Raw genomic sequence first — 25,089 nt, 5'->3', positions numbered from 1 at the left:
AGTGTTCTGGGCACAGCATGGCCACTGCTTTTTCTGGATAAGGAGAGGAAGGTGTGGGGAGATCTAATAGTACAGCGACTTGTATTTGCGTCGTCTACAGTCTCACTTGCTCTCAGAGCTGTGGGTTTTCTGTTCTCATCGTACAGACTAGAAAGGATTTACCTGAACACATGGTTAAAGTGGTTGCTTTATCCCCTGGGTACTTGATCTTCCATCATTGCGGTCAGCATTGGAATGACCTAGCTGAATTGCCCAGAAGATGAATAGGCTAGTAACTGGCTTCTGCCAAGGGGGAAATTACTCATTTATACAATTGAGCCTATTCAGCCATTTTGAGATTCAGTTAAAAAGTTGAAACTGAAATGTCCTTTCTTCTGTATCTTTCACTATTCTAGAATAAGAGCTTGAATCCCGTTGGATGGTATCTAACTGGGCAGTGGGTAGAGTGGTGGGGAGGAACCTGACACAAATTCTCAGTGTCTTATTTCCAGTCGATAGTTTGATTTGCTTAGTGGCTGAGAGTCTCTCACTTGTCTGTTTCCATGTTTCTAGTGCACGAGCATAGCCGTGTCTCGAAAATGGTTGGCTTTGGGCAGTTCAGGAGGAGGACTCAACCTCATTCAGAAAGAAGGCTGGAAGCACAGGCTTTTTCTTTCTCACAGGGTAAGATTAAGGGTTGCCCTGTCATGTACCATCTAGAGTATCTGTCATAAATGTGAGTTCTCCATTGTAAACATCATTTGGAATAAAAGAAGAAGGTAAAACTTGAGATTGAGTAGTAAATTACACGTTTTTGAGGAGCTGCCTAATAGTTCTCCTTCTGTGCTCTAGGAAGGTGCAATTTCTCAGATAGCCTGCTGTTTACATGATGATGATTATGTTGCTGTGGCTACCAGGTGAGAAACTGTTTTGAAACTATCTGATTTTTCCCAAATGCATCTGAAATTGAAAAATGGGGTTGTGTGTTTATTAGGGTGACCAATCATCCTGGTGTGCCTGGGCCTCACTCTTGTTTAGCACTGAAAGTCCTGTGACCTGGGAAACCATTTAGATCCAAGCAAACCAGGATGGGCAGTTGGTCACTATAGGATTTGTGGAAAACACTAATATGAGGCAACATTTCTGAGACTTCAAAGTAGAAAGGTAACATAACTTAGGACCTCAAAGTTTTCTGTTGTATTAAATCGGTGGACTAAAGCAAGGAGATTAATACCTTGGCTTTCTACTTCCTCTTTTCTGAAGAAAAAGAATATGCTTATATACTTAATATAGTTGATACTGTGATGCAGCGAAATTGTACATTTTTCACCACTGCCAAAAATTTGCTTCTGTGTCTCCATTCTTGCAGTCAAGGTCTTGTAGTTGTTTGGGAATTAAATCAAGAGCGTCGCGGGAAGCCAGAACGAATTTATGTGTCTTCAGAACACAAAGGCCGAAAAATTACAGCTCTCTGTTGGGATACAGCTATTCTTAGAATATTTGTAGGTGATCATCTGGGGAAAGTTTCTGCCATCAAACTCAACACTTCTAAGCAAGCAAAGGTGAGAACCAGTTCAGTGCTTTGTGTAAGTGGGTGAATATATAAGATGTTGTCTTACAGAATTTCAATTAAAGAACACAGTTTGATCTTTATCTCTTTCAGGGTTATCTAGAGCCCAGACCATTAATTTTGAGAAAACTTGTTTGCATGTAGTATGTATGGTAGCCTGGTTTATCTTGGTCGTGTTGCAGAATGACTGTGAGCTAACTTTCATAATTTGCACGTTGTCTATTACATTACTCCATAATTCACCTGGATGGCCCACTTAAATAAAGCGTTCTTTAATAATTGGCTGTCAAGAAAGAACAGATGCCTGTTTATTAGTTATGTGAATAAAATGGCAGACATGGAGAAATGGTACCAGTTGCCCAGGCTCCTATTCTCCTGGTCCCCATTTTGAAGAAATTCTTGAGTGCAGGTATACTTTCTTTCAGGAGAGATGTAACTTGTGAATGGAATCTAAAAGGCACTCCCTGCATTGGGCTCAGCAGTGTGGGTCCTGAGGCTTCCTGGAATGCTCCAGTTTGTCGTTAAGCAGACCTGCTTTTCACTGTCTTCCTTTTCCAAAGCTGTTAAATCAGAAGTGGGGAACTTGTCTCTCATTGGCTTATTTCCTTGCAGGATCGTGGCAGATTAGAAGAGATTTAAATACCATTGCCTAATAATTTTTTTAGTTAACACATCAGAGTATTCTTGATGTGTTAATGAAATATTCACGATGACCCATCACAGTTACCACTTGATTCATAATGTATTTTTCATCCAAAATACATTTGGGATTCTTAGCCCTAGTTTGTCTTTTTTTTCCGAGTGGAGAAGTACTGTCTACAGGTGAACAGTTCTCTCATATATTCCAAAACGTATTTTGTCTTTTTCATCCCAGCTTCTAAGAATAGATAATCACAAACAGAGCCTTAAGAATTCTCCTCTGCAGTTATGTAGATCCATTCATTTCACAAAACGAATGGATGAAACTCAGTCTAACAGGCAAATTAATCTTGGTCCATTTAAAATTTTTGTTTTGCTATCTAAGCTGTTTTCATTTAAAAGGTAAAGAGAGGAGGATTATGTGTATACACAAAGATAAATTTTATTTTCTTGTCACATCCCCTTTAGGCAGCTGCTGCCTTTGTGATGTTTCCTGTTCAGACAATAACGACAGTTGATTCCTGTGTTGTCCAGTTAGATTATTTGGATGGAAGACTCCTTGTATCTTCGCTTACTCGATCCTTCTTGTGTGACACTGAGAGGTATACTTACTAACCATGAGTCATTGGGAATACAGAATTTCAGAGCTGGAAGGGACTTAGAAGTCATCTCGCCCAATTTCTTCAATTCAGTTATACAAATATTAATAAGGAACCAGCTCTGTGCAAGTTGATGTTAGAGAGCAGAGAGGATATAGAGGAGAGTGACCATAGTCCAGTGGGTGACTAAGGTAAAAACTCAATTCTACCAAGAAGCCTGGTCTGAGTGCCATGAAGGAAGGTTGAACAAAGGCCTGTTCCTATATGGGGAATCAGGTCGTCTTCTTTGATTGAGTTTGTTGTTGTTGTTGAAATTGGATATGTAGTTTTTTTCTTTTGCTGGAAAAGCGAGAGACTTTTTGGGAAAGGTGCCCAGGTGGAGAGCAAGGATAATGGAACCCAGGAGAACTGCTCTCACACATGGCTCAGAGTCTCAGATTTTATGGTGATGTGGAATTTTGCTGTGTATTTAATAGAATTTTACTAAAAGGTAAAACTGGGTGATGAATAAGTAAGAACTTTGTGAAGCTGACAAATATTTACTGAAATCTCAAGGGTCAAGCCAAAGGGCCAGTGAATGGCAAAGGAGTGTATTGGTAGTGGCTGTGAAATACCAGAACAGGAAATGGCTTGAAATGAATAAATCCTGTGTATCACTGTGCTTAAGTTCCTCAGCCATTCTCACTGCATAGAAATATTCACCACCCCCACCCCACCTTTTCCCTTCCAGCAGCCTTGGCCAGCTACCATATTCCTCCGAACCCATCCCCTCTTTTAGAAATGTGTTATGGAGAATTTTGAGCACACACGAAAAAAGAGAAAATTGCTTGATAAACCCCTGTGAGTCCGCTAGCCAGCTTCAGTAATTTGATGAGGAGGTTTAGTAGGTGAGGTTTGAAGGCAGAAAGGTAGGAGAGGAGAGGCTGTTCTAGTAGGAAGGTGCAGCCTCTTGGGGAGCAGTGAGAAAGAATTAGGCATATTCCAAGATGTGTCCTTCTGGCTTGAGCTGGGAGTTGCTGGGGATCCTGTTGGTAAGTTTGCACCATACTGAGAGTGACAGCTGTAAATGTCACTCTAACTAAGTACATGGGCTCTCAGATCATTTTTAAGGAAGTGTACATGTGGGAAATCAGGGTTTGGAAATTGGTCCTCTTAGAACTATCCAGGATTGGAAGCTTTTTATGTCTTTCTGGGGGTTCTTCTATCTCGTGAGAAGGTGAGGAGAGGTTGCACTTTGTTTTCTTAGGATGAGAAAGACTTGTGGAAAGGAGACCATAATAGGAGGTTGCAGGTGTCTGGTATCAGAACCTAGGTATACAGCTGTGGAGCAAGGCTTTGAGACGCAAAGCATCCGTTTACCTGGAATTAGTAGGAAGGGGGATGTACTTGGTTCTGACTTATTTCAGACTGTGGGTTAGTGATGAAGTTAGGCTTATAGAACTGGATATCATCCAATGTCACCCGTTCACTTTTAGCCTAGACCTAGTGAGCAGTAGAGCTTGCTTGACATGCGGCTGGAGGAGGCAGACTAGAATCTTTCTGTCTTGGTTTTGTGTCTTTTCTGTACCTCAGTTACTTCTAGTATATCCTTTGACATTGGACCTTTTGGCCATTAAATCTACTCTTGAGATTTGAGTAAAATATTAGTTAACCTCACAAATTTCTTAAATATTCTTCATCTGCGTTTTTTCCTGTTTACTACATAGTCCAGTTCAGAAATCTGACTGACATTCTGACAAGTGGTCAGAACACTGGACTGAATTAACACCTTTCTAGGGTTGTTTTGAGAATCTAGTGAAATGGTATAAAGAGCTAAATAAATGGAGGTTTATTTTTATCTCTGTGCAATATAGTTGCTAATTCCCGTTTCACAGGATTGTGACTAGAGTTGGTTATGAGGATAGCCAACTGCAAAAATAACATGTTTTAGAAATGCCTTATTCATTAGCTAGAATTCAGTTTGGGGGAACCTGGATAGTACAATAATTAACATTTTTTATTTATGTTAAAGTTTTGTTTGTTTCAAGCTATGTTCCTTTCCAAACAAACACTTTTTTTTGTTCAAACCAAGGCTCCTGATAACTAACCCAAGTGAGATACGCGGTTGCTTTTCCTGCTGCTTTCTGTCAGTGTTGTTAATGAGCTTCACTAAAAGAATTATGTATGTGAATGTGCTTTGAAGTGCATACAGAGCAATACAAGAAGTTATGGTTTCATTACTTATGTTCCTTATTTGGGAAATAAAATACATTTCTGGCTTATTTTAGTTAATCCTTAAAACTATTCTTCTAGTAAAGCTGATGTTTTGTTTTATTCTTCAAGCAAGTTTAGTGCAGGGTGTATGCACAGGTGCTAAGTCGCTTCAGTCGTGTCTGACTCTTTGTGACCCTGTGGACTGTAGCCCGCCAGGCTCCTCCATCCATGGGGATTCTCTAGACAAGAATACTGGAGAGGGTTGCCATGCCCTCCTCCAGGGATCTTCCCTACCTAGGGATCAAAATCCCTACCCAGGGATGGAACCAGAGTCTCTTATGTCTCCTACACTGGCCGGTGGGTTCTTCGCCACTAGCACCTCCCGTTCAAGTAGACACCACTGCCACATGCGATGCGGTGAATGCTTTGAAAACATGGCATGGGAAGCCTGAAATTCTGCTTGTAGGAGTCAGAGAAGGCTGTCAGAGGAGGAAGGATGGAGTTAGCTCATGAAAAATAAAGGAGTGTTTGGGAAGAGCCATACTCATCCTCACCCTCCATGTTCTCAGGCAGCTTTGTATGTGCAGTTCTTTTATATAGCTAGTTCGTGTAATCCTAGGGGAACGGAATGTCCCAAGGTACAGACTTTCAGAAGGACTTAGCGTTTTCAGGAAAGAGTGAGGCGTTTATTGGGTATTTGTGACAGACGAGTGGCCTGGAGACAGGATTGGAGAGTAGATCAGTGGCCTCCACGGGGCAGCTGAAAAACCAGATGAGCAGTCAGTAGGATTTAAGGATGTAGGAAATGGTTTGGGAGCACTCATCTTTAGTTTTGGAAAAGAGCCTTCACATTAACTCTGACTGTGGCTAATAAACTGAATACTAACCTGAAGTGTTTTGCTTCCTGTAACAGAAATAGTTAATGGCAAATGAGAGTTGTAACCCTGTTTTTGATCTTTCCATTCTGTTGTTTGTTCCAGTAAATTGCTAATATGAAGAAAGGGAGGACATTGTGGGTGCGGTTATTATGGCCATGTGGATTTGCAGTCCAATGCTTTTGACATTTCTGTCAGTAAACATGATTTCTCTCTTTTTGTGGGGGGTATTAGAGAAAAATTTTGGAAAATTGGAAACAAGGAAAGAGATGGAGAATATGGAGCTTGTTTCTTCCCGGGAAGGTGTTCTGCAGGCCAGCAGCCCCTAATATACTGTGCTCGCCCTGGCTCCAGGATGTGGGAGGTGAACTTTGATGGAGAAGTTTTAAGCACACATCAGTTTAAGAAACTCCTCTCCTCACCACCTCTTCCTGTGATTAATCTAAGGTAATGACTTATATGTTCAGTAGGAAGTATTTGAGGAACTTACATGGGGTGGGGGTTGGGTTGAAACCTCTGACATTCTATATGCATCAAAGATTTTATCATACCTTTTAAGAGTGAAGTAGAATTTTTATTAAAAGATTCAGAGAAACCTAAAACTCTTTAATCAATTATTTTTTATATGGTTAAAGCAAATTGAACAAGAGCAAATGCAGTGAACTGGCTCTTGAATTTGTTTTGTAGGCAGAAATTTTCCTGTGTATCGAAAAAGATACTTTTATATTGAGATTAAACCATGAATCATGTTTACTTCCTAGATCAGAACCTCAGTATGATCATACGATTGGATCCTCCCAGTCTTTGTCTTTCCCCAAACTCTTACATATTAGGTAAGTTTCTCTCTTTGATCCTTAAAAAAAAAAAACAACTTCATCTGTTTCTTGTTCAGAGGCAGTTAGCTTCTTAAGTTCGTTTTTGTATTAAATCATTTTTAGAAAATCAGGAAATGACTGTGTAAAGTGCTATATATAAGAGGAATGGAAAAAAAGCATAGAAATACACTTCCCTTTCTTTTTTGAACTGCCCTAAACCACTTGCACACTTTATAGTTGTTGGGTATATCTGACAATTAGAGCTCAGAGCTATAGGTACACATTCTTTCATAACCTCCCCTCCCTGGTGGGATACAACAATGAAAGCTAGCCTCAGACTGAAATCGGCTGCATATGTATGTTTCTTAGCAAGCAAGTGCAAAAGTAGTTGTAGAATTTGTTCTTGTCAATGTGAAATTTCAGCTCCCTGTTCTTTAGGTGCTTTGCATGAAAGATCTGCTCAAGTTGGATCCAGCCAGCCATGTTCTAAAGTCAGAGTTTAGCTAGCTTTCTATTTGGGTTAAGTTCAAAAAAGTCTACTATTAAGCGGTAGCACAGAGTGCCACTTAGAGCTGTTAGCTGCTGGGCTTGCCAGTTCTTACAGCTTGTTCTACAAGCATGGGAGTGCCCAGTGTATGGTTTCCAGTCAGTCTGTATGTCTTGAACTTCTCTTATTTCAGCTGCTGCTGCTAAGTTGCTTCAGTCGTGTCCGACTCTGTGTGACCCCATAGACGGCAGCCCACCAGGATCCCCCGTCCCTGGGATTCTCCAGGCAAGAACACTGGAGTGGGTTGCCATTTCCTTTTCCAATGCATGAAAGTGAAAAGTCAAAGTGAAGTTGCTCAGTCGTGTCTGACCCTTAGCATGGACTGCAGCCTACCAGACTCCTCTGTCCATGGGATTTTCCAGGCAACAGCAATAGGATATTATTTCTAATATCCCTTAGCCTAATTAACAATTAACAAGATCGATAATGAAGATTCAGGAAACATTCTGTAGAGCTGTTACAGGGTAGTCTGGAGTTTGGCTCCAATTGAGTTTTTTCAAAGGCTAACTAACCTCTCTTTGAGTGTAATTAAAAAAACGAAAAACAAAACACTTGAAATGTCAACTAACTGCCCCTAACTAATGTATGTATATGTTGCACTACCTCCACTGAAATATTTGGAAGACAGTTGTAAAGAGTGTAACTCTTTGATAAATCCATAATTCATCCTGAAAGTTACTGGAGAAAGCTATTTATTTGCCCATAGATGAAGCATATTAAAAACTCTTTCTTTATGCCACTTATCACAGTTTATAATTACATATTCAAACGTACATGCCTATCTTATTCCTAGATGGTAAGGTCCACGCGGGCTTGGTGTCTGTTTTAGTCACTGTGTTTTTTTCAGTGTTTGGCATAATGCCTGGCACATCATAGACACTTAAACATTTGTTGACTGTGTGTGATGCATGGGGTGCAGGCAAGTCCCTTACCCAGGAGTATGTTTTTTAATGGGAAGGCCACAGTCTGCTTGGTTCTCTTCTTAGTTCTTTGAGTTAAGCTATTTAAAGCTCCCGTTAGAGTTCCTGCCTGGCTAACAAAGCCCTGCATGATGTGGCTCTGCCTGCTCCTCGGCTTAAGTATAATTATGCCACTCTGAAGGCTTTCCCGACTCCTCCAGGGGCTCACGTCAGACGCTCGCTCCCTTGCACCGTTGTCACTTTTGTTCGCTCCTGCCTCACCATCCTGTCTCGCTGGACTGTGCATGTCCATCCCGGCACCACACTGTTAGCTCCTCTACTGCTGGCACAGTGCTCGGCACGTAGAAAGTTCTCAGTTCAGTTCAGTCGCTCAGTCGTGTCCGACTCTTTGCGACCCCATGAATCGCAGCACGCCAAGCCTCCCTGTCCATCACCAACTCCCGGAGTTCACTCAGACTCACGTCCATCGAGTCAGTGATGCCGTCCAGCCATCTCATCCTCTGTTGTCCCCTTCTCCTCCTGCCCCCAATCCCTCCCAGCATCAGAGTCTTTTCCAATGAGTCAGTTCTTCGCATCAGGTGGCCAAAGTATTGGAGTTTCAGCTTCAACATCAGTCCTTCCAATGAACACCCAGGACTGGTCTCCTTTAGGATGGACTGGTTGGATCTCCTTGCAGTCCAAGGGACTCTCAAGAGTCTTCTCCAACACCACAGTTCAAAAGCATCAATTCTTCGGTGCTCAGCTTTCTTCACAGTCCAACTCTCACATCCATACATGACCACTGGAAAAACCATAGCCTTGACTAGATGGACCTTTGTTGGCAAAGTAATGTCTCTGCTTTTGAATATGCTATCTAGGTTGGTCATAATTTTCCTTCCAAGGAGTAAGTGTTTTTTAATTTCATGGCTGCAATCACCATCTGCCATGATTTTGGAGCCCCCCCAAAATAAAGTCTGACACTGTTTCCACTGTTTCCCCATCTATCTGCCATGAAAGTTCTCAAATAATGACTAAATAAAAAAATCAGTAAGAGGACTTGTTGTTACTTTTTCCCCCCATTTGTGTCATGATAACTTTCACTGCTATACCCATGAATCCCATGGGGAAATCCCACAAGGAAGCAAATTTGTATACTTAATTTCCTTTTGGGTACACTGATATCACTTTCCTGTTTTTAACTTAAAAAAATTAAAAAAAGAATTGTATTTATTTACTTGGCTGTGCTGGGTCCAGTTGTGGGACGCTGGGCCTTTGATCCGAATTGCAGGCTCTTGTGTCGCAACATGTGAACTCTTAGTTGTGCATGTGGATCTAGCTCCCTGACCAGGGATTGAACCGGGGCCCCTGCATTGGGAGCATGGAGTCTAAGCCACAGGACCACCAGGGAAATCCCTCCCGTCTTTAACTTTTTAAACAGTGTTGTTAGGCTTGTGTCGCTTTCTGTTTATTATAAGGGGGTGAAGGCTGTATAAATGACAAAGTCTTAGCTCTTAAGTCCTCCTCTGCCCCAGCCCATACCTATTTTTATGGAATTTTTCCAACCTGAGTATGAAGTTCAGTATCAAAACCGTGATCCTGTATCTCTGTATTCAGGATCTTCTGGTCTGATTTTTTTCCCCTCTGGCTCCTAAAGGCAGCCTTCCAATTTTAGTTTTAACTATGCTTCTGATGATTTCTTTCTTCTTTCTGACAAAGGTTACTTTTCTGTAGGGACAGTGATCTGATCTTATATTGGCAAAATGTTGAATATTTGTGTGATGACCCAGTTCCTGTTAAATATCACTCTTGGTTCTGTAACCACCTGGTACCTACCATTTGTAGTGCACTTGGAGGCATAAACGAAATGAAAGTCCCTGTTCTCAAGATCATAATTTTTGGAGAGATATAGTTTATTTCTAGAAAATGTTTAACAGCAATCAAAAGTAAGAGTTGTGAGCGATGGCTGAGAACTGTCGTGGAGGATTTCAAAGGGGAGTAAAGCTGCTGCTAATCCTTGAGAGGTGGTTAGGGTGAGAATGTTATATATGGAGAAAGCTCTGACCAGGAACGAGAAGTAGGGATTACTGGTGGTGTATAAAAAAGCCATAGCAGCCTGGAGAGAGTTAATGAGATACATGAGCAAAGGAGTATAGAAGGAAATGAGCCAAGATGCAGAGTACCAGAGGACTGGGAAGGGAGGTGGATGAAGCAGTGTCCAGAGTCTAGGAAGTGAGACTCAGGAAGGAAGGGACAATATGCAGGGTTGGCCCCTGCTGGGGCTCAAGAAGGAAAATGAAGAAGGAGGTTATTGGGTTTGGCAGTTAGAAAATCTGTGACCTTTCAAGACTATAGATAAGTGGAATGTTCAGGATTCCAGATAACAGTGGGTGGGTCATTGAGGATCAGTGAGGGTAGCAGTAGATTCTATGAGGTGTGGAGAAAAAAGTCAGATTTTGGACCCAGACTCCTTGGGATAAATTTGGACTCTTGTATATTCGTGCTAAATGGCCTTCGACATATTATTTATCTCTCCGGGCTTCAGTTTCTCTCTTTTACAAAATAGGAATAGTGCTTCTATCTTGATGAGTTGCTGCAAGGTTAGATAATACAGGTATAGCCTTTAATAAACAAACAAAAACTCTCAGAGTTGACTGGGAGTTTTCAACCTTTTATTGCCCACATAAAAGTAAGGACATCAAAGTATTTCCCTCCCTAAAAGTAGCTTACCAGAGCAGTGAGGAATGGTAAAATGTTATGTTTAGTCTTTGGTTTTAAATGGGCCCCTGTCATACCAGATATGGGAGGTTTAGCTATTTTAACAAACATCAGCGTTTTATTTTTGTAGAAGGTATTTAGTGTATCTGAATTTTTCCCATTTTGGCATCATGTTATGATATCTTTCAGTGGGCTCTTGTCACAGACAAAAAAGAGGTGATAGGACATGATTAGCTGAATTAGCTGTTGGGTTTTCTCTGTATACGCAGATCTTGCTTTTAATAGCTAATGTGAGGGTCTGAATTCAGGGAATTATAAACTTCTGATTCCAAGCAAACTAGAATTCTCTTGACCTCTTCCATGTTTTTTTGCAGTGAGCATTGTGTGCTGACTTGGACAGAAAGAGGAATTTATATTTTCATTCCTCAGAATGTTCAAGTTCTTCTTTGGAGTGAAGTCAAAGGTAATTATGTTTTTTTTTTTCCTTATATAATTTTTAATTGCATGCTTTTGAAAGATTTAGTTATTGTAGGAGGATTCTCTTGCAGTGTAAGAAGTAGAAAGTAGAACGAGGTGACATTTCTTTTAAAGATTAACATCATAGGTGTATTCCATCATAAGGTACTTCCCAAGTATACATTTGTGAATTTGTAGTTAGTTATTTTAAATAAAACTTTCTCTTAAGTATTAGCAACCACTGCTAAGGGTTGAATGGGTTAATTTCCCCCTTCTACTTACCCTTAACCTTTACCTCTGTTAGAAATCTTGCTTTAACTCCTGTTTTGTGGCTTAATAATTTGGGGTTGATGTATTGGGGAATCCCTAGTTAATAAACACTTCTTGTGTGCAAAAAACAGGGCGGAGGGCAGGGGAGGGGGGAATTCAAAAAGTCCTTGTGGGAACAATAGCTATTTTATGTGGCTGAGGCAAAGACTATCAGTCGCTGTATTCTTCTGGTTTAAACCAGAAACGGAGGAAATAAATCTAGCATTTTTAGTATGATTGCCCAGAGATTGTATCTTGACTTACGGATCATTTTGTACTTTGTAAAAACATTAAAAAGATAAAGAAACCATTATCTCATGATCTGATCAACATTGATTTCTTGTGAATTAAGTTTCCTGAGGGTCTCCTGTGAAAACTAGTGTTTTATTCTTTCATAATGTTCTGCCAAGACAGGTATTTTTTTAGGAACAGTTTGTTGATTTACATATGTGTTAAAGTCTGTTTATTGACATCAAATTTGTTACTCTCAGAAATGTGATAGTCTGGTCTCAGAAGTGTCCTCTTTTAAAGTGCCCTTCTTTTCACAAAAAAAACAGCATTTTTAAATATAGGGTTTTAGATCAGACAGGTATTCCTCTTATTCTTGATCTTTTTAGAATAGTGTCGAAAATATGATTTTCTCATTGAAATGAAAATATAAAAATAGAGGTGAAATTCGATCAAACCAAACTGTATAAAATGAATTTATTATAATAATTTCATTCAGTCACAAAAACGGAAAAGAAATATTTGGTCAGCATCCTGCATGTTCACCCCTGTGGTTTTTGTAGATATTCAGGATGTGGCTGTTTGCAAGAACGAGCTGTTCTGTCTGCACCTGAATGGGAAGGTCTCACATCTCTCCCTGTTGTCTGTGGAGCGCTGTGTGGAACGTCTGCTAAGGAGAGGCCTGTGGAACCTGGCTGCTCGAACTTGCTGTCTTTTCCAAAATTCTGTCATTGCCAGCAGAGTGAGTCAGAGAGCTTACATGTTCATCTGGGTTGTTAAGATCATTCTGGTTTGCGGGATTATGCTACACAGTTGCTTGTATTTATTAGTCTGCAGGGGGCTTCACAGATGGCTGAGGGGTAAATAATCCATCTGCCAATGCAGGAGACGTGAGTTTGACCCCTGGGTTGGGAAGAGCCCCTGGAGAAGGGCATGGCAACCCAGTCTGGTATTCTTGCCTGGAAGAGCCCATGGACAGAGGAGCCTGGTGGGCTATGGTCCATAGGGTTGCAAAGAGCCGGAGACAACTGAGCAACTGTGAACAGCACAATAGCTTGCAGATTAAGCAGTAATAAATCCCGAAAGGAAGCATGACCTGTAAGTGTGGAGTGGGGAGTGGGGGCGAGAAAAACCGAATGTGTGTGTGTTAGTCACTTAGTCATGTCCTACTCTTTGTGACTCTACAGACTGTAGCTCTCCAGGCTCCTCTGTCCATGTAATTCTCCAGGCAAGGGATCTTCCTGATCCAGGGATCAAACCTGGGTCTTGATCAAAGGCAGATTCTTACATTACATTACAGGCAGATTCTTCACTATCTGTGCCATCAGGGAAGCCCCAAAATAAAATTTACCCACAAATTTATTTTAGTTTCAGGCCTTGTTTTAAGTGAAATTATTATGTGTGCAGTAACTCTTAATTAAATGCTTAATTCCTAAGAAAATTCTCATTAAGTCTTTTACTAGCTTTTAAAGCCCTTTTAAAACACCTTTGAGGTTTTATGTTCTATGTTAGACCTCTGTCAATGTATTGGCAATTTGAATATGGAATTAGTTACAAATGGAAAGCTCTCCTACTGGGTTTCTACTTGTCATTTTTATTAGGGAAGAAAAACTTTAACTGTAGATAAATTGGAACACTTGAAATCTCAGCTAGACTTAACAACCTATGGTGATCTAATTTCCCAACTGGAAGAGTTGATCTTAAAATTGGAACCTTTGGATTCAGCCTGTAGCAGTAGAAGAAGCTCCATTTCATCACATGTAAGTATTCACACTTTCAAAGGGTTTTGCTGTATAGTGAGATGTTCTCCATTAGGTTGTTCTCACTTATTTCCAGGATCCCAAAACTTAGCTTCTTTCCAGTGTTTGTACTGGAGGGGAGGCGGTGGGTGTCAAGAGGGGGCTTTCTTTCAGCTCTTGGACAGCTCTCTGAAGCACTTCTTTGTGTGTGTCTTAGAGCTGCATTTTGTTTTGTCATTGTTTATTATATGTTGTTTGAAAATGTGCATTATGTAACCTCCAGTACAAGTTAAACTGCCCCTAGTATGTGGTTTCAGATGCTTCATGTTAGCTTGAGTCTCAGAGCAGCTCAGGATTGTCTTGTTTAATCCTCATTCTCACTGCCAGGCTTTGTGGAGACTGGCCAGAGAAATCTGGTCTCATGATGCTGCAGGCATGTGAGAGGGACCGAGACCTTGCTCACTGTTTTGTTCTAATAAGCCATAATTGTCATTAATGACCTGTTGCTTTTAGTGTTGATTTTTTCCTTAAAAGAGCTATATCGTGTTATAAACATTTTAATTTTTCTTTAATTCTTTTTCTTTTTAGGAAAGTTTCAGCATCTTGGACTCTGGTATTTATCGTATCATTAATAGTAGAAGAGGCAGTCAGTCAGATGAAGACTCTTGTTCCCTTCACAGCCAGACACTCTCCGAAGATGAGAGACTTAAAGAATTTGCCTCACATCAAGAAGAGGACCAGCCAGATCATTGCTGTGGCTCCCAGGGAAGTGAAGGTGAGGAAAGGAAAGCGTTTTTATTGATTGCTGATGTGAAGCAGTTATTGTCTGTGGCTTCTTTTTTTTTCCTCTACAAGGTGTTAATAATTTTTATTAAGTTGATAGAATTTCCATCCAGACTTACTGATCTCTTCACCATTAGAGGAATGGGTTTATGTTTAGTTGGAATTTTTCCCTCTCGTGTTTAAGCTAAATTTTGTAAAGTTCCTAATTTTGATCTTGTATTAAAGTGCGGGAAAGGTTAAGAGAGGAAGTCATTAACCAAAAGAGTAGAACAATTTTATCCTGACTAACTGAATTATTTTTCATTAGGAATGAAAAATTACTACAGTTTTGGGGGTCATTGCCTTCACTTTTCGATGTTCAAGTATTCCTGTGGCCGAACTCTTGAGAAGAGATTAATAGAGACTCTAAACTTCCTTTATGACTATGGGGATTCAGGGTTAGTAGGAAAAACTAAGGTACCTGTCTGAGTGTTTTATATGTGGACCATCTTGGGCATCTTGTAAACCTGTGTTCCACTCATTTGTATTTGGGTCAGTTGTGATTTTGACATTGAATCTTTTATTTCCTTTGGTTTATTCGTTTCAGAATTTCTTTAAAGATTAAAACACTCTTCGTGTGATTAGATTTTGTTTCTTTTCCCTGATTCCATTCGTCCAGATAATGTTTCTCACGCATCAGTGACATTTGAGACGGATAAAAGTGAAACTTTTCTCCCCTTCGGCATTCCATTATCATTTCGTTCTCCATCTCCTCTTGTGTCTCTTCAGGCTGTCAAGGAGAGGTAAGCTTATTAGTCTTGCCAATTAATCCTATTTCTGGTTTTACTTCTGTTGTCATATTAGGCATGTCTGTGCTGAGAGAAGAAAGACATTTTAAACGTCTTAAAAGGAAGTAACTAGGTTATTCCTCATATAGCCTGTTATATGAAGTTGTTAACTTCTCATTTCAATTTTGGGGAATGCAACTACCCTCAAGATTGTTTGAGTAGCTGGATATTTGAGTTGTTACAAATGTGTTTCCCATCCCTACCCTCCCCACCAGACTGAGCCAAAGTTTAAAAATCTTTTTTTCCCCTCATCCCTGATAGGAAAAGTTTCCACATAGCATTAGTCATTTCTTCATCATTTCTCAGTTTGTGCTCAGAGTTGGAGACTCCTCAGCAATCTTTCTAACTACTCTGTGGGCCTGGGATTGACCATGAAAGAGAAGACACTGTGCCAGGGCTGCTAATCTGAGTTCTACTGGATACATATTTGCTTTCCAAGAAGGATAAATGTGACAAGTTAGCAGCTGAGTTTCATGAAGAAATTCTATGGCTTAGGATGACAACATGCAGAAACACTGTAGGCACAGCTGGAATTAAAGACCTTTTCTTTAGGGCTGAATCAAAGTAGTTTAGTAAATGCATCCTTTTTACGTTATAAAATTTATGTGGGCCTAATGTGAAATTGTAGTTTGATTAGGGAAGTTGTAATAAACAGTCTTGTTAGTAAGTCCCAGTTCCCTTCAGAGACTAATGGGAACGTAGAGAACTCGTGTACTGAAATTTTCATTCTTGGCAGTAATGAGACCTTTTTCATGGTAGTCTATTGGTATTTGACCTCCAGTGTTTCCAGCTTTGTGCGTAAAACTACTGAGAAGATTGGCACCCTTCATACAAGCCCTGATCTGAAAGTGAGACAAGAACCTAGGGGTGATGAGCAGTCCTGTGAAGAGGATGTGAGTCCAGTCACTTGCCCAAAGGAGGAAGACATTGAGTAAGTTGTTGCCGAGAAATCTGTGCAAATTCTAGAGGACATAGTTGTAGTTTGAAGAGAACCGTAAACTACATTTTTTTTTTAAAGAAGAAGGCACACAATAACTCTCTCCATTGTAGATTGTGTAGCTTTGTAAATCCTACAAAGTAAGTATTGGAAAATTACATCAACCAGTAGCAAGTCGGTTGAGACAGATCTTTTTTTTTGGTGGCCGTGCTGTGCAGCATGCAGGATCTTAAGTTCCTTGATCAGGTATCAAACCTATGTCCCCTGCAGTGGAAGCAGAGGGTCCTAACCACTGGACCGCTAGGAAAGAATTCCCGAGACAGAATTTTAATTGAGCGCTTCTTCTATCTTTCCCCTGAACAACTTCCCTCACCTCCAGATCTCTTCAAATGTCTAGGGTGTTAACAAAGCTGTATTAGAATAGGATGACCAAGGATCTAGGCCTTGTTCTGATTCTGCTTCTGCCTAGCACAGTGATGTTGCTGAGTAGTGCTCTCTGGCCTGTAAGAAGAGAGCTTTGGCACTGATGTTGTGTATCTTCCAGTGATGTGCTGGTGGCATAGTCCTTGTGTGGTGGAGTTGCAGCAGAGCTCTTGGACTGGCACAGTGTATCTTCTCTTTTCTCTGCTTTTTCTCATAGTTCAGGTGATCTGGGCATTGGAAGTACACAAGCTCAGCATCACCAGGAACTGAGATAGACTCCACAGACCCATGGAGACAGATGAGATAAAAGGGTGTTACCTTTAGAGTAGCTTAGTTATGAAACCATATATATATAAATATCAGAAAGAAGTACAGATAGTGCTGTGGCATTTGTATTTAAGGCAGCCCTCAGTCTGATCTGACCCCACCTTTCCAGCCTCATTTCTAGCCACATCCTTCTAAGCACTTGAAATTCTAATCCTGTCAGAGACCTGGGTGTGGACACCTCACTGCTTTTCTTCACACGTTTCTCCCACCTGCAGTATTTTCTCCCCTGTTTCCTAAGGCGAATACTACCTCCTTGGGGATCTTGATTGCCTGTGTGCTGTGCTAAGTTGCTCAGTTGTGTGAGCAACTTTGTGACCCACGGGCTGTAGCCTGCCAGGATCCTCTCTCCATGGGATTCTCCAGGCAAGAATGCTGGAGTGGGTTGCATGCCCTTCTCCAGGGGATCTTCCTGACCCAAGGATTGAACCTCTGTCTCTTATGTCTTCTGCAGTGGCAGGTGGGTTCTTTACCACTAGCCCCACCTCGAAAGCCCTCTGGATCACCTAGTCAGAGTAATTATTCCTTTTTCTGTGCCCAGAGCACAGTGCTTATTCTTCTCTTTAGCGTTTATTTTGTTCTCTTTTGTAATAGAGTTTTTTTTCATGCCTTTCTTTCTGACTTGAGCTTACTCATCTTGAAGCCATGGACCATTTTTTTTATACTTGTGTGTTTGCTTCGTGTAACATTAAGTACAATAGGTACCATTTAGTGAGTACTTAGAAGTATTTACCCAAGGAAGTTCTAATCTGCTGTAACTTTTTTCATACTTTTCTAGAGGAAAAGAAGAAATAACTAGTCACCCTCCAGAAGAGGACAAGTTCCAAGAGCTCACAATGGCAACAGCAGAAGCAATGTGAGTATTTGTGAATGAAGTTTTATAGTAAGTGTGAATGACTTTATGAGACCATAAGTAATGGTCCTGAGACAATATGGGGCAGAGATGGCTTCACTGGGCATTGAAATTCAAGAATTAGTACTAAGCTAATGTTCTCCTTGTTGTCTTTATACTAAGATCATTTTTATTTAAAGAGTTGAAAAAAAATATTGAAAAGGAACATTTATTCAGATAAGTAATGTTGTCTCTGTTAGGCTTATTTAACATGAAACTATTTGTTTTTGAAAAACCACATAAAACGTAAGTTTCATACTTGTCTGTCTTGTGTAGGAGCAAGCTACAGGACCCACTGGTTTTATTTGAACCGAAGTCCCTGAGAATGGTTTTACGGGAGTGGCTTTCACAGTTAGAAAAGACATTTGCCGTGAAGGACTTTTCAGGCATTTCGGATACTGGCAGCTCATCCGTGGAATCAAACCAGGATATGCAATTGCTTGATGAGTCAAGAAAGGGAATATTAGATGAAGAATATGAAAAAGAAGAAAGGGACTCTTTAGGCAATGAAGAAACTATTGATCAAACAGCATGTGAATCTGTAAATAGTCTGAGGGAGCCCTTGGATGATGACGTTTTCCAAATATGTTCTCCTTGGAGTATAGCAGACAGTCTTCAGAAGGATCTGGCTGAATTGACAACATTGTGTTTGGAATTGAGTGTGTTGAATTCTGAGATCAAAAGTGCCAGTGGACATGGCGACCACACTTTGCAGCAGTGCTCTCTTGAAATGCTGACTTGTCAGTTCCTAAAGAAGTACTTTTTTCTTCTGGATTTGAAAAGAGCAAAGGAGAGCATCAAGCTGAGTTACCCTAAAAGTCCTTGTGTTTGGGATACTTTTATTGAAGGATTGAAAGGTAATAATCAGATTGCCTTACTAAAGATAAAAATTTGTATAGAGGTCAATAGCATGTTGACATTTTTAAGTTTAAAGAAAAATATTTAAGTAGAAAATCATTGCTGTTCTGGTCAACCATCCATTTAGTTTTCTACTCAATTTAATTTAGTTTCTGTTGAGATTGTTCCTTTTTTAAGAAATTGATCTACAACTCAATTTAGTTTTTAATAGTTCTTGCAGCTATTATAAGAAATTGGTTTTATTTTTCTCACAGTCATTGAGAAAATGATGTAGCAGTGTTGGAGAAGTTGGATTTAAGCAAAATTTCATAAATGCTGATATGTGAAAACCAGAAAATCCCTAATATAACTTACTGATAGAGAGATCATATGTCTAAGTACTTACATGTGCTAGTTATTAACTCTGAACTCTTTTCTGGCATCGTTTCATTTCCTCCTTCTGACACTTGGAGTGGATGGTGGCATTCTCTTTAGTAGATGAGGAAAGTGAGGCACAGAGGGATCATAATAGCTGAGTAGGCTCAAGTGCTATGGTACTTCATAGTAATGCAGATAGAACAGTTTATTTCTTGCTAATATATCCACCGAGGACAGATGTTCCAAAAGATGGATTAGGGATACCAGTTCTAGAAAAAAAATTAAGGAATTGGGCATTAATGGTACATATGTACTATGTATATATACTATATATATAGTATATATAATAGCTTATATATGTAATATGGATAATACATATAAAAAGAAGGCTTTTTCAATAGTAATAGTCACTTACATATTGGTTATCTGTCCCTTTGTCTTATTGAGTATGCTTTGTCTCCCAGTTTGATTTTACGGATCTTAAAAGCAGAGATTGTCTCTCTTGTGTTTTTTGTCTCTCCTGTGATGCTTTACAAATGTTGTGGATTGTTGATTAATGTGTTCGTGAATTAAGTTTTTTCAGCTATGAGATGAAGGGAAAAGGGTGTGCTTTGTCTTTTAGAAATGGTGAGTTCCAGTCCGACACATATAAAGATGGAAGAAGGAGACCTTCCAACAAGATTAAAGTTATTGGAGGACTCTGTTCCTTTTGACAGTCCTTTGTTGATTGCATATGCTGCCCGGTGAGTGGTCCTATATATTGTTCATATACATTAAAGCCCAGGCATTTTCTTGGTCTTAGTCTCTAAAGTTTTCCTCTATCACATGTTGAGCAGCTTCTTGTTAGTATATTTATTTTCATTTCTAATAAATATGTAGATAATGTAACCAAGTTATATTATCTTACTGAAGTGGGAGACTAACATGTTTTGTTTTTAATTGCAGATTGTATGAGAAATTTGGAGAATCAGCCCTTCGATCCTTAATCAGGTTTTACCCATCCATTTTGCCTTCAGATGTCATGCAACTTTGTCATCATAATCCTGTTCAGTTTTTGACCTATTTAGACAGTCTGGTGAAATCAAGGCCCGAAGATCAACGGTGAGAGGGAAAGAATATTTGCAGACTCTCTTTCTTTTTTTATAAAGACTTTCCTTTCCTTTGTGGCTCAGCTGGTAAAGAATCCTCCTGCAGTGTGGTTTCGATCCCTGGGTTGGGAAGATCCCCTGGAGAAGGGAACAGCTACCCATTCCAGCATTCTGGGCCTGGAGAATTCCATGGACTGTATAGTCCATGGGTTTGCAAAGAGTCAGACAGGACTGAGTGACTTTCACTTTCTCTTGATAGAGCGTTATTTCTCTCGTATAATCAGTTGAAACCTTTTTACTGTTAACTGCCACAGAATTGAGGTACCTGCTGTAGAAGAGGAGGACTTTGGCAGTCATGTACCACTCTTTCACAAATCACAGTGCGCATCACAAATGTGCACCTAACCACACTTCTCTGTGCTGCCTCTCTCCCTCTCAGAGTCTCAGATCAACAGTGTGAAGTTAAACTCCTGCTTCAGGGCCTAGGCTAAGACTGATAAACTTCCTTGTTTTCCCTGCCAGTGAGTGGATTTTCTGCTTCCTTTTTGTGATGATATCCCAGCTTTCTGTGGGTGGCTCTCAGTTCCAGCTGTCTCAGCCTCTTTGGGCTGAGGCCTCTTTTCCTATATCTCCGTGGCAGTAAACACACGTCCCTAGATTATTGAGAATGGCAACTTCCCCTCTCCCCTTTTCTGATTGGTTCACATTTGATATACTAGTATTTCTTTCTTTCTTTCTTTCTTTTTTTGGCTCTTTGGTGTTTTCCTTTTTATCTTGAAGCCCAACTGTTCATTTAAAAGGCTATTAGATTTTCACCAGCACTTCTATCCATTTTTTAGCAGAAGGTTTTTCAGGTTGTTTCGTCCACTATATTGATCCCTTAATACCGTTCTCATCACATCTGCACGTTTTGTCTTTCCTTTCTCAACATGAATATTGATAATTTTTCTCTCCAACTTTCTCTTAGGCCATCCTTTCTTGAGTCCCTTCTACAGCCAGAGTCTTTAAGGTTGGATTGGCTGCTGTTGGCTGTGTCCCATGATGCTCCCCCAAGCACCAGCACTATGGATGATGAAGGAAACCCCAGGTATAAAGGAGTCATTTCTAAGCTTGGCTGCTCCTTTGGAACAGAACTAGTTTATTCATATAGAGCATTCAGGGCTTACTTTAGAAACAGCTGTGGAAGAGAGTTACCCAAGTCGTGTTAGTAATCAGACTGACTGTACTGCCTAGTAGTTCTGAATATTTGTTTTGAATCACAGACCCTTTGAGAATCTGATGATTCCTGTCAGAAAAATACACATTCATGGAGAATTTTGCACATGATTTCAGAGAATTAAATTTGGCCTCTGAGGCTTTTCCATGGATCAACATTAAGAACTCTTGGTGATTAAACTTGTATTAGAGGGAAAAGTGTGTGTGTGTTTGTTTGTGTGTTTTCTTCCTAGAAATTTGCCAAGGGATTTCTAGACAATGTTTAATCTAGGCATTTTTTTTCTTTTTTAAATTGTGAAAGTAAGATAACACCTTTATAGGAGACTTGGAAAATACAGAACAAAGTTACATATAGTTCCGCTGTATGTTACAATTATTTTTTAGTTGGAGTTTCAATATCAAACTCAGAATAATTAATAGAATGAATAGAAAAGTAGAAGGATTTAGTAGACCTGAAAAGCACTATGAACCAATTCAACATAGTTAAGATTTACACAATTTTCACACAACAGCACGGTATAAATTCTGTTCATATTCCGAAAGATTATCAACCAGGAGTCACTGGAACATATCCAGGGACATAAAACAAGGTGCAAAAATTTCATGGTCTAAAGGTATTGAAATCATAGAGTCTATTCTCTTATTACTGTGAAATTACATTAGAAAGCAATATCAAAAGATATTGAAAATAACCCATGTATTTTCAAGTTCAATGTGACATTTATCGAGAGAGATTTTTGACTCAGCCATTGAAAGCCTTAATAAAGTTAAAGGACAGAAAAGACATAGATGGTAGTTGCAGAGGAGAAGCATTTAATGAGAAATTAACATAAAAATGAGAAATTAATATCAAGGACACTTTAAAAGCCCCAAGTATTTGGAAATTAAATGTCCACTTTGGAACGATGGGTGTATCTAAGAATCTGTAACAAGGAAAATTAAAAAACATTTGTAACAGAACAAAAATGAAAAGAGAATTTATCAGAATTTGTTGCATGCAGCTGAAGCTGTTCAGTGCAACCAAATACAATATAGAGTCTTGAATAAGGTATTTGAAAAACCCAGAATTCATAAAAAATGCGTGTTGATGCTTATAATATTATATCAGATATGTTCCTTATGTTTTCTTCCTGAAGACACTTTTTAAAAGTTCCCAAAATGCCTGTCTTACATGCCTAGAAAAAAGGTCTGAAAAGATATAAAGTGGCTATCTGTGAATGATAGAATTCTGAATTTTCTTTTGATTCTAAAATGTATAATTAAAAAAAATAAACAGGTATTTGTCATAGGAAAGATAGTGATTTTAATGTTTTGAAAGCCAAGTAGAAATGTTTGAAAAATATAATAATGGAAAAAATATAATTAAAACTCTATTCTTACCTATTAGCTGACGAATAAGCATTTTTGTAGAGTTTATTTCCTATCTAATTTACTGATATTTTTTCAATTCTCAGGCCTCATTCTCACTTGTTTTCCTGGGGTTACAGTCAGCTCATCCTTCATCTGATTAAACTTCCTGCAGATTTTACAACAAAAGAGAAAATGACTGACATCTGTAGGTCTCATGGGTAAGTGAGAATTTTCCTAGAAGCTGAAGTTAAGGTTAGAGTCATTTTAGTTAATAACTTTGTAGTTAAGGGACTGAAGGTATATGCTTTGTCATTTTTTTATTTTGGCTAAAGTGCTTTTTTGTTTTAAGTGCTAATATGCATCTTTTTTTGTTTTAAATTTTGAGCATATTTTATTTTATGTGTACATGAGACTGGTCCATGCTTGTCCCTCTCTCCCTCTTCTGCTTAGTTGGTCACTCCAGTTCTCAGGTGTATTTAATTAAATACCAGGCTGTGTGATACAAGTTGTAATTGATACAGTTTCTGGGAAGGGAGAGATCAGAATGGGCTCAGGGAGGAGGTGAGACTTGGATGTAAGCCCCAAGAATGGGGAAGGTTTGTATTTAAAAATGAGCCAGATAGAGGGCAGGTCAGCTGAGACAAACAGCAAGATCAAGGCCATGAACTGACAGGGCTTTTTATCCGTATCACGTGTTAGTCAGTTATTTATAGCCCAAAGGTGTTATCTCATGTTATCTTTGGCTTCCCCTGGATTACAGTCTTTTGGAGACAGGGACGTGCGTCTTCCTTTTCCCTCAGTGCATAGTTCATAAAGTAGTAGGCACTTGATGCATATTTGTTCATTGGTAATGAGGGGTGAGACTGGCCAGGTGGTGGGTCATGAGATCATATAAGACCTTGAAAGGTGGTTAAAAGAATTTATGATCAGCGGAGACCCTTTTAAACTTTTTGGTACAAAAATGACATGACAGATGAAGGTTTCTAGTTCATACCTGAGAAGGATTGGACACAAGAAATAAAGGCCAGCTAGGAACCTGGTGCAGTAATTCAGGTATGACTGAATTGATTCCAGGGCAACAGAAAGAGCACAGCCAGTGGGACATTTCACAGGAACACACAGTGGGAGCTGTAGGTACTGGGTATAGGAAATGAGGAAGGGGAGAGTCAGGGAGAACTGCCAAAGTTTGCATGTTTGGGGAAGAAATATGCTCGTTTTGTATTAAACCTTAAAGTTTATAAAGTATATAAGCTTAAAAGTCTGATAGTTGGGGCTTGGCCTTGAGTTCATGCTTAGTCACTGTTGTGTCGGACTGTTTGTGACCCCATGGACCATAGCCCACCAGGCTCCTCTGTCTGTGGGATTTCCCAGGCAATAATACTGGAATGGGTTGCCATTTTCTCCCCTGGGGGTTCTTCCCAACCCAGGTATTAAACCCAGGTCTCTTGCATTGTAGGCAGATGCTTTACTGTCTGAGCCACCAAGGAATTAGTATTTATCACTAACTTTAATTTTTGTTTTTTTTTTATAAGTGCGCTAGTTTCTGAGGGAATGAAAGTATTCTAAAAATATTTTATCATGCTGTCCAATATGGTAGTCACTAGTCACATGTGGCCATTAAATCCTTGAAATATGTATTGGTCAACTAAAGAACTGGCTTTTAAATTTTATTTAATTTAAATGTAAATAGGGACTTCCCTGGCAGTCCAGTGGATGAGACTCTATGCTTCCAAGGTTCAGGGAACATGGGAACCATCACTAGTTGGGAAACTAAGATCCCACATGCCTCATGGCACAGCCAAAAATAAATAAATGTAAATAGCCATACGTGGCTAATATTACTGTGTTGGACAGCACAATGCTGTATAAATTCATTGCCTTTTGTTCTTCTCACCAACTTTGGCCTCTTTAAAGTTTCTGGCCTGGATATCTTATTCTCTGTTTGGAGCTGGAGAGAAGAAGAGAGGCCTTCACCAACATTGTGTATCTGAATGATATGAGCCTGATGGAAGGGGACAATGGTATGTAAATTCTAATTGGTTACTCTTGGTTACAGTATTTTAGAAATCACTGCAGACTTTCCGGTAAAGAAATGTGGTAAACATTTCAATGGTCATATTCTTTATTCTAGCTACTTGCCAAATTCGTGGAGTTTTTTTTGGATCTTTACTACTTGTTATATCATGAAATCATAACTAGAAATAAACTACAGGCAACTTTTCTATTTCATGAGTGCCTAATGTGTGAGGCATTCTACTAGATGCTTTTCCATCTAGTTTAAATGAAATAACAAACCTGTGGGATAGTTACTATTACTTGTGTTTTACAGAAGCTATAATTGAGGCTCAGAAAAAGAACAGTTAGTTTCCCCACAGTCATACAACTGGTTAACGCTGGAACTGGGGTTCAGGCCAGGTCCAACCATCTCTAAAGCTCGTGCTCAGGTTTTTTTCTCTGCATCCTGTTGCCTTT

The 25,089-nt window shown here is 39.6% G+C and overlaps 1 protein-coding gene across 5 annotated transcripts in view; it reads left to right on the top strand.

The window, feature by feature from the left end:
* HPS5 (HPS5, biogenesis of lysosomal organelles complex 2 subunit 2) overlaps positions 1-25,089 on the top strand; it is a 43,803-nt gene that overhangs the window by 8,969 nt on the left and 9,745 nt on the right. For 3 of the 5 annotated variants that reach the window (XM_027532728.1, XM_027532727.1, XM_027532729.1), the window contains exons 3-21: positions 553-663; positions 832-896; positions 1,349-1,541; positions 2,657-2,790; positions 6,090-6,302; positions 6,617-6,688; positions 11,206-11,294; positions 12,388-12,566; positions 13,426-13,584; positions 14,152-14,338; positions 14,654-14,783; positions 15,955-16,104; positions 17,636-17,713; positions 18,026-18,606; positions 19,587-19,707; positions 19,910-20,065; positions 21,020-21,139; positions 22,722-22,835; positions 24,532-24,638. In XM_027532728.1, the coding sequence (XP_027388529.1) occupies positions 553-663; positions 832-896; positions 1,349-1,541; positions 2,657-2,790; positions 6,090-6,302; positions 6,617-6,688; positions 11,206-11,294; positions 12,388-12,566; positions 13,426-13,584; positions 14,152-14,338; positions 14,654-14,783; positions 15,955-16,104; positions 17,636-17,713; positions 18,026-18,606; positions 19,587-19,707; positions 19,910-20,065; positions 21,020-21,139; positions 22,722-22,835; positions 24,532-24,638 (2,959 nt within the window). Of the gene's footprint in view, positions 1-552; positions 664-831; positions 897-1,348; positions 1,542-2,656; positions 2,791-6,089; positions 6,303-6,616; positions 6,689-11,205; positions 11,295-12,387; positions 12,567-13,425; positions 13,585-14,151; positions 14,339-14,653; positions 14,784-15,004; positions 15,129-15,954; positions 16,105-17,635; positions 17,714-18,025; positions 18,607-19,586; positions 19,708-19,909; positions 20,066-21,019; positions 21,140-22,721; positions 22,836-24,531; positions 24,639-25,089 lie in introns of all 5 variants that reach the window. The other 2 variants (XM_027532731.1, XM_027532730.1) reach the window with 1 other exon arrangement.

The sequence above is a fragment of the Bos indicus x Bos taurus genome, chromosome 29 (assembly GCF_003369695.1).
Source record: "Bos indicus x Bos taurus breed Angus x Brahman F1 hybrid chromosome 29, Bos_hybrid_MaternalHap_v2.0, whole genome shotgun sequence".
Lineage (NCBI taxonomy): Eukaryota > Metazoa > Chordata > Mammalia > Artiodactyla > Bovidae > Bos > Bos indicus x Bos taurus.
Note: the sequence above shows the minus strand (reverse complement) of the source record. Positions and strands in the feature narration are given on the sequence as shown.